Below are 9,007 nucleotides of genomic sequence, written 5' to 3'. Positions count from 1 at the left end.
TGCTCCAACCCAGCTCGCTGGGGTCCTGCAGGGCTATTGCCAGCAAAGCCCGCAGGCCATCTCCAGCCCTGCTGGCACTGGGAGCAATGCCCTCCAGCCACCAATACCAAACCACTCCCTGCATGTGCAAACCCAGCTGCAGCTGAAATTGCTTATCCAGGCATGGGGAACTTCCTGCTCTTTAGGAGCACAGAATCACAGACACTGTTTGGAAGGGACACTCTGGTCCATCACCATGACAGCGGGCTGGGGATGGCCTTGGACTTGTGGAACACGCAGTTTCTCCATCTCAGGTGTTGTGCGGACCTCAGACGTGTGCGGCAGGGAGCTTGTGTTCCAAGGGCTGGAAGGCCCTTGGGCTGATGGTGGAGGTCTTTGTCCCTGCTCCCATTGCCTGGACAGAGCCCTCAGGTCCACACTGCAGCCTTGCTCCTGCTGCTCCTCTCTGGAGCTCAGCCCTGCTCCATCCTCCTGCGGTGGCTGCTCACAGAGCCTGGCACCCACACGCAGCATGGCAGGGAGTGAGCTCCTGAAAAGCAGGTCAGGGCTGGAGCCTGGGGGGCATTGGCTCTCCTGCAAGCACTGTGGGCAACATCGGCAGGGGCTGCTCTGCCTGCCTCTTCTTCTTCCCTGTCACCTTAGGATGCAGGGATCAGGCTGAGGGCAGGATCTCCGGCACCTCCAAGAGCACCCTTGTTAGCGTAAGAATAAACACATAACCACCGGCATGGTTATATGAGATTGCTCAACCCCGGGGGTGAGGAGCAGAGGGGTGGCCAGGGGCTGTTTTCAGCTCCTTCAGTGACACGTGGCCACAGGCCAAGGGCAGATGCCAAGCCAGGGTCCCCCTACTCAGGCCACACAGGCGCTTTGCCGCGCATCACCCTTTATTGCTGCTGCTGGGAGCTACTTCCTCGCGCCTGCTGGGGTGCCCGGGCAATGGGATTCAGCCGGTGACCCGCAGGCCTGCCCGGCTGCTGCGTTGCTGCATCCATCCTGCGGGGCTGGAGGGGCGGGTGGGGCTGGTGTCCCTGGAGAAGGTGGCTGTGGGATGAGGCTGACCTTCGTTCCAGTGGGCCAGTGGTGCCTGGGGCCGAGGGGCAGGGGCCAGCCCTGCGGCTGTCCTGCCCCAACAGCTCTACCTTGTCCTGCTGGGGAGGAGACAATGGGTTGGCTAAGGCATGGGGCTGAATTCAGCAGCCCCGAGCAACCCTCTGTACCCGTCTCTCCCGGGGAAACTGAGGCATGGATCCCCCCCAGATGCTCAGCATCACCCTCCCAACCTCAGTCACCCCCACCACATCCCTTCTTTCTTCATCCCTACCTTGCTGGGGAGCAGGGTGGATGGCTGGAGTGCCTGTGGGGTGCTGGGCCGGACAGGCGGGAGGCGCAGGCTGCGCTGCAGCGGGCCTGTGAGGGTATGCTGGCCCCCACACTGCCGTGGCACGGTGGGGTACCTGCATGCAGCCATCGGCTCCCTGCAGGATAGGGTATGGGAACACTCAGCACACAACTCAGCACGTGTGGCTTCAGCGCCACTGAGAGAGAGAGAGAGATGGGGCAGCACAGTGGCGAGGCTGTAAAACCCCCAGGCCTGGGGCAAGCCCAGCTGAGCCTCTGTGGCACATCTCTGCTCCCCTGCCCTGCCCAGGGAGCAGAGTCCTTGGCTCCGACGCAGGGAAGGACTCTCCCTTGCTGGGGCAGGGCCACCATGCAGCCCGGGGATGGGGATGGGTCCCGTGTCCCCTACCTGTGGGTTTGCTCCGTCTTCAGAACGGGCTGGGATCGTCCAGTGACGTGAGGGACCAGCGGTGGAAAGGGCGGGATGGGCGGGATAGGCCTGGGGAGGGCAAGAGCCGTCAGTGGGTGACAGGGGACAAATGACCCGCCCTGGCTCGTGGAAGACCCCCAAACCCCACAGGCTTGTACCTCACGGCATCCCCTGCCTGCTGCCCTCCGGGAGGGCTCCTAATCCTCCCGCTGACGGGCAGGCCTGTGGAGGGGGCTGGGCACGATCAGACCCTCGCAGGCAGACACCCCGAACCCCATGCCTGGTCTGGAGCACCACCAGCACCCATCCTCCCCCATCCCACCCATGCAGATTCCCAATGCGCCTGCGCTGGGCAGTACTCACGAGCCAGGCACCCGCATGCTGAGCTGCCTGTCACAAGACAGGCACTGGAAATCCACCAGCAGCTGCCTGGGGAGGGGAAAACGGGCTGCGTGAGCTGGGAAACCTGGTTTATCCCCGCCACCAACACCAACAAGGTCCCAGCCTACTGGCTGGTTCCAGAAGAAAGGGGATAGGATGAGGGAGAGTGGTTGGCTGTGGGCTCCCTCCTGGGAAAAAGCTCCACTTCATCTTAGGCACAGGAGAATTCCCAGAGCGGAGCCCAAGAACCTCCAGTGCCCTGGGAACCGCTGCCACAGGCACCGTGGCAACAGGGGATGCAGGCAAGGACAAAGCGGGAACAAGGCGAGTGCTGTCCCTCTTGCACTCACTTCCTAATCCCGGCTGCATCGTCAGCTTCCATTGGTGGTGCCATTTCCTTGAGCTGCTCAAGGCTGCTCTTCCAGTGTTCCTCCAGCTCTTGCTGGAATGGCCCCAGCTCCAGGCGATCCAGCTGCAGACAGACACACTCCCTCAGCCAGCGGCTCCGGGACGGGACACGGCGTCCCCAGGGAAAAGCCAGGAGCAGGAATCCTCAGGAGGATGCTGCCTTGGGCCACCGAGCCCCGAAGGCGCCATTTTTGCGCGGCGGCGACGAGCCGCCCCTCACCTTGGAGGCCATCTCCTCCCGCAGCTGCTGCTGGACCTCGTGCAGCCCCTGCTCCTGGCCCGTCACCCGGCTCAGCACCTCCTGGTTTCTCTCCTTCAGCAGCTCCAGGCTGGCCTCAAATTGGGCGCGGCTGACTCTGCTTTCCAAGGCACCTTTGTCTGCTTTCTAGCAACAGGGAAAGGCAGGAGAACGGTGGGGAAAGGATGGAGGTGCAACAGCCAGGGTCAGCCCATTGCAGGGGCAGAGGCAAAAGCACTCCTGCAGGACCACTGTGCTCCTCCCACGACTGTGTGGTCCCACTCGCCCCACCACCCCCATGGGGTCGGTCCCACCAGCCCCAGGGACATGGGGGGAGACAGAGGGACCTGCAGCTGGGCTAGGAATCCTCCCTCCCCCAGGGCCAGCTCTGCCACCAAGCTCCCAGGGGGACAAGGGGCATTTGTCACCCTGCCCAGCACCCCCTTGGCTGCTGCTTAGGCCCCTTGAGGTCGTACCTCATCCATTCCCAGCTCCAGGTCCTCCTTGTCTGCCTTCTCCTTCTCCAGCCTCTCCACGGACTGCAACAGACCCTTCCAACACAGAAAGCATCCTATGACCTTGTGGCAGGAGCGCCCCTGCTTCTCCCCACACACAGAATCCTCCGGGAAAGGTACTCTTAAATCTCCACAGAGCAAATCGCCTATGGTCCCCAGCCTGGGCTCTGCCTGGAGGATGCTCTAAGCCCACGGGGGTTTCAGCCATCTACCTCGATATCTTTCTGCTGCTGGCGACTGTCATCCAGGAGGCTCCCCGTGACAGAGTTGAGCTGCTCATACTCCCCTTGCATCTGCAGGATGGCAGCCTGGATGCGCTTCAGCGCCTCTTCGTCCTGCTCCAGGGAGGAAAATAACCAGGTAGTGCCACGCAAGGTGGGGAGGCTGCCCCACAGGGACAGACCTGGCTTCCTGGGCCAGTGGCCACAGGCTCTCAGTGCCAGCAGGACATTTGCAGCACGCCTTGAATCTCCCTCTATGCTGCAGACCTTACAAGACAGGATGGGGGGGAGCACGGAACTCCCCCACATAGCACCGAAGCACAGAGAGCCGGGCATGGTTCTGGCAGCCCCCTCCCACGTCCCCCATGCTGCCATCTCCCTACCTGGCTCTTCCCTGGCAGCTGCCTCACCACCTTGCCCGTCTTCTTCCTCGACATGAGGGACTCCACCAGCCCCTGCAGCTTCTCATAGCGTCGCAGAAGCTTCCCCAAACGCGTGCTCGTGTCGCTGCTGCACATGGGGCATACTGCCTCCTCCTGCCCCGTGCTCTCCATCGCTCTCACCTCTTCCAGCTGCAGAAGGGGAAGAGGAATCACCTCTGAGACGGGACAGATGCAGCCAACAATCCCAGGTGCTGTGGAGGCTCCGTGGCCCCAGCCACCCACAGGATGGCCAGGACTACCTCAAAGAGCCAGCGGGGGGGTGGGAGCTCCCCCCACGCCTCACCTGCTCCTGCTCCCCCTTGGCCGTCTGGCTCACCACCTGATCCAGTGCAGCCTTGCTTATTTGCTGCTGCTCTGACAGATCCTTCATGTCCCGCTTTTCCTCCTGCGGTGTGGACCTGGCCGGCGACACAGGGGCACAGGCAGGCTTAGTCTTCACAAGCTTACTTGCTCAGGGGGCGTCCCTCACTCCCCAGCATGGGATGCTCCCAGCCCTCCTGGGCTCCCCTGCAGCCCCACAGGGAACAAAACCCTCTCCTGTCCTTTTACCCTGAGAGCAGGCTGAGTTGGTCGCTCAGATCCATTTGCCAGCTGGCTCTGGCCGCCTCCAGTTTGCCAAGGGCGTTCTCCAGCTTCCTGATCTGGGAACGGCAGTGGGGGCAGAGTCAGGGCATGGCCCCTGTGTCACCCCAGCACAGGGGCTCTTCAGCTACCTCCTCCGTGCCCACCTCTCCCAGCATCCCTGCATCTCCCTCGGGGACTCCTTACCTTCCCCTTCTCTCCCTGCAGCTCCCTGGACAAGCCCTGCAGCTCCCTGGCCAGGCCCTGCACGGATGACACCTGGGCCTGGAGGTCACCCAGCGTGTTGGCAACGCTCTCCTGGCCTAGAAGAGCATGGTACAAGGGGACACACTGTCAGTGAAGGGCTCTCACCCTACGCGCCAGGCTCTGAGCACAACCAGCTCCACACCCAGCATTACAAATGGCCCCCACAAACCTCCCAGAGCTCCCACCTGCCTCCTGGAGGAGCAGGCGCAGCTTCTCCAGTTCAGTCCGCTCCAGCCTGCTGGCTTCTAGCTGGGCCACCTGCTCCTTCAGGGCAGCATAGAGGTGTCTGAGCTGCCCAATCTGCTTGACAGCCTCCACCGTCTCCGCGTAGCACCTGTAGGCATTGTGGTAGGCACTGCTGGAGCCCGAGGGCAAGGCCAGCTCTTGCACGTGGGACGTGGCCCTGGGATCAGCGTCGAGTGGGATCTCGAGTCCCTGGGCTGTTGGCAAGAGAGTCCCTGCTGCCAGGGTGCCAGCCCCGGCAAGCTGTGTGCTGAGCTGCTCCCCTGAGGTGGTGGTCTGAGTGACGGTAGACTCTGGCTGTGTCCCCAGCCTGGTGGTCTGGGTGCCCGTGGACTCTGGCTCAGATGGCTGGGTCCCCAGGCTGGCGGTCTGAGTGGTGGTGGACTCCGGCTGCGTCCTCAGCCTGGTGGTCTGGGTGCCCGTGGACTCTGGCTGTGTCCCCAGGCTGGCGGTCTGAGTGGTGGTGGACTCCGGCTGCATCCCGAGCCTGGTGGTCTGGGTGCCCGTGGACTCTGGCTCTGTTGGCTGGGTACCCAGGCTGGTGGTCTGAGTGGTGGTGGACTCCGGCTGCGTCCCCAGACTGGTGGTCCGGGTGTCCATGGACTCTGGCTCTGTTGGCTGGGTCCCCAGGCTGGCGGTCTGAGTGGTGGTGGACTCCGGCTGCGTCCCCAGCCTGGTGGTCTGGGTGCCCGTGGACTCTGGCTCTGTTGGCTGGGTCCCCAGGCTGGCGGTCTGAGTGGTGGTGGACTCCGGCTGCGTCCCCAGCCTGGTGGTCTGGGTGCCTGTGGACTCAGGCTCTCTTGGCTGGGTCCCCAGGCTGGCAGTCTGAGTGGTGGTGGACTCCGGCTGCGTCCCCAGCCTGGTGGTCTGGGTGCCCGTGGACTCTGGCTCTGTTGGCTGGGTCCCCAGGCTGGTGGTCTGAGTGGTGGTGGACTCCAGCTGCGTCCCCAGCCTGGTGGTCTGGGTGCCCGTGGACTCTGGCGCTGTTGGCTGGGTCCCCAGGCTGATGGTCTGAGTGGTGGTGGACTCTGGCTGCGTCCCCAGCCTGGTGGTCTGGGTGCCCGTGGACTCTGGCTCTGTTGGCTGGGTCCCCAGGCTGGTGGTCTGCACGTCCCCAGACGCTGTCTGCATCATTGCTCTGGTGCTAGCATCCCTCCTCCAATCTGAGGGAACGCCTGCCTGCTGCTCGGGGGCCGTTAGAGCTGCCCCCGGATCCTTCAGCCCCGCTGAGCTCTCTCTAGGTCCCGGCACTGAGCTTGCCCCATGTGGGGTGTCCACATCTGAAGTGGGAGACTTGGTGGTGGCAGACGGGTCTTCTTCTTCCTGTTCTCCTCTGGGTCTTCCTCCATCTCTACCTCGTTCTCCTTTGCTGCCCACCAGGCAATCCTCCAGCACGTCCCAGTGCACCATGTTGCTGACCTCCTCCGGGTCCGGGTACAGGCCCAGCCTTTCCTTCAGCATTTGCTGGGGAAGGAAGAGATCAGCCATGTAGCCAGGGGCATGGTGGGGCCCACAGGAGCACTCCCCCTCCCACCCAGCACTGCTGGGGACCGTGCCCTAGTGCAGAGGGACCGCCTGCACTGGTCCCCCAGGGATGCAGCCATCTCCTGTCCTGCAGCAGGACCTGGCGTGCTCGTAACCGTACCACATCACTGGCCAGAGTCCTTGGGTTGCAGAGGCCTGGCAGCTGGCCGGCAGCATCCTGGCGGTTCCCCTAAAGTGGGGCGAGGAGAGGGACGGCAGTCAGGACACGGGAGCAGGACTGAACAGAAGCATCTGCAAATTAACTCGGGCACTAGACAGACGGACGCTGGGCAGGCTCGTGCCGGGGGCGCTGCTGCTGTATTGTACCAGTAGATCTTGACCCTCCTTCCCAGCACCCACGGTACTTTCACGGGTGTTTAGCTAAGAAGCGCCTCAGCGCCACTTGGGTGGACGCACGCAGTTACCTCTGCCAGCAGCTTGAGCCGCAGGCAGCGCTGCCCATTTCTGCCCTCCCCGGGGCTCCAGGCAGGGTGGGGCTGAGCTCCCATGCTCCCCTCTTGGGGCACCCTTCCCACCCTTCCCTCCCAGTGCCCTTCACACTGGGTGACATCCGAGGCCGGAGGACAGGGTCCGCAGGGAGATGCGGGGTGATGCAGGGAGGGGAGCAGGAGGCCAGCTCCCTCCTGGGGACAGCAGCAGCAGCTCACCAAGCCAAGCGCCTCCTGGATCACGCGGATTTCGCCTTGCATGCGGGACTGCGCCTCCTTCATCTGGCTGATCTCCTCCAGGAGAGCCTGGTAGACAGCCGTGTCCTAGGAGAGGAGGGTGGCAGGCATGAGCCCCGCGGGAGGCTCCCTGCAGACCAGGAACTCGGTCCCCACCCTGCCCCAAGGGAAGCCATCACACAAAGCCGTGGCGGCAGGGCTGCATCCAGCCCTGCCTGCCCGCCCGCGCTGAGCTCCGCGCAGGAGCGCTGAAGCTGATGCCAAGGGCAAAGAGCCGCCCCTGGAGGAGGAGGCGCCTCAGCGGGGGAGCACCCGGGGGACTGGGGAGAGCCTCTACCTCAGAGCTGCTGCTCTCGTCGCCTTCCACCCTCTGCACCGGCTGCCCCACGTCGGCAGCCACATCAGCTTCGGAGCCGCCGGCGGTGTCCTGCAGCGCGTCCTTCGCAGGCAGCTGCTCACCCGCCTGCTGCGGCTGCTGCCCCGCGGCCGGGGTCCTTGCCCTGTCCCGCTCCGCAGGCTGCTCCAAGCCCCGGGGGGAGCGGTCCTGCAGGCCCAGGTGCCCCAGCATGGCCTGCAGCAGGTTGCGCAGCGCTCGGAAGTTCACGCTCTCGGCATCGGGCGCCGCGATGGCGGCGTCCAGCAACTGGCTCAAGCGGAGCAGAGCCATGGCTGCCGCTGTGGCCGACAACACGAGTCTGACCTGCTGGCGGGAGGAGAGACAGCGGGCAGCCGGCAGCCTGCCTCCTGCTCGTGCTCCTGCCCCCGCAGGGATGTGGCGGCCCCTTCCCCGCCGCCTCTGCCCCCTCCAGCCCCACCGCCGGCCCCCCTGGCCCCGCTCCCCGCGCCCCCCGCGCCCCCCGGCCCCGTACCTGCCGCAGCTGACTCTGCCCCCCGCCCTGCCGCGCCTCTTTACCGACCACCGCCGCCGCTCCTCGACGCGCATTGGCCGAGCCCGTTCTCGACCGCACAGAGGCCGGCGCTGACGAACACACCCGTTGCCGGGCGACGCCCCGCGGCCCTCTCCCGTCCCGCACTCGGAGCGCACGGGTGACTGTCCCGGGAGCGACCCCGCTTCCGCCAGCCCCTGCCCAGGGAAGCGGAGCGCCCCGGCAAGGCGAGCTGTGCTGCCGAGGGGGGCAGCGCTAGGCGGCGAGAGCAGGGCAGGTTTTCCTCTCTGCCTTAGGCGTGGCAGTGCTGGGGGGAAGGCTGCCGCTGACAGCATCACCGCACACGGTTTGGGCGCCTCGCCCCAGAGCAAAGAGCCGCACAAGCAGGAAAAAGCAGCGCAGACAGACACGAGCTTCCACACAGCCCGAGGAAGGAGAGGACTCCGACACATCTTGGAAGCAGAGTCCCCCGTCAGACAAGGACTGACAGAAAGAATCCTCAGGAACATCTTTCCCCGCAGAAACCTCCAGGTCCGAGCGTGCCGGAGAACCGACACCTCCCTCCCGCGGTGCGGCACTCGGAGAAGGAGGGTGGGCAAGCCGGAGGCGGAACTTGACAAGCCTCGCTCTTGTCAAAGAGATGAGAGATTCGTTTTCAGTCGTTAAAGAGAGATTTGCTCTGTGTCGTCGTCTTTCCCGAGCCGGGAGGATTGAATTCCAGGAGGGAGTAGGCATGAAGAGGTGGGGACAAGACGCACCGGGGCGGGAAGCTCACCCTCTTACGAGGGATCCTACGCCTTAGCTCCGGCAACTGGCAGAGCTTTAGGCTCAGGAGCTCCACAGACACCCCCGGGGACTAGTC

At 64.5% G+C, this 9,007-nt stretch overlaps 1 protein-coding gene across 1 annotated transcript; it reads right to left on the bottom strand.

The window, feature by feature from the left end:
- Positions 1–887: 887 nt before the first annotated feature.
- Positions 888–8,456, bottom strand: LOC136010004 (uncharacterized). The gene is made up of 17 exons (XM_065670584.1): positions 8,128–8,456; positions 7,596–7,958; positions 7,241–7,345; positions 6,694–6,762; positions 4,991–6,512; positions 4,746–4,861; positions 4,527–4,618; positions 4,261–4,375; positions 3,918–4,106; positions 3,526–3,648; positions 3,275–3,349; positions 2,781–2,945; positions 2,503–2,624; positions 2,135–2,200; positions 1,751–1,840; positions 1,325–1,478; positions 888–1,151 (listed from the first exon to the last, which is right to left on the bottom strand). Exons 2-17 carry the CDS (start codon positions 7,923–7,925, stop codon positions 888–890), a joined length of 3,597 nt encoding a protein of 1,198 aa, XP_065526656.1. The 5' UTR covers positions 7,926–7,958; positions 8,128–8,456.
- Positions 8,457–9,007: the final 551 nt, after the last annotated feature.

This window comes from Lathamus discolor, chromosome 3 (assembly GCF_037157495.1).
Source record: "Lathamus discolor isolate bLatDis1 chromosome 3, bLatDis1.hap1, whole genome shotgun sequence".
NCBI classification, from domain to species: domain Eukaryota; kingdom Metazoa; phylum Chordata; class Aves; order Psittaciformes; family Psittacidae; genus Lathamus; species Lathamus discolor.
Note: the sequence above shows the minus strand (reverse complement) of the source record. Positions and strands in the feature narration are given on the sequence as shown.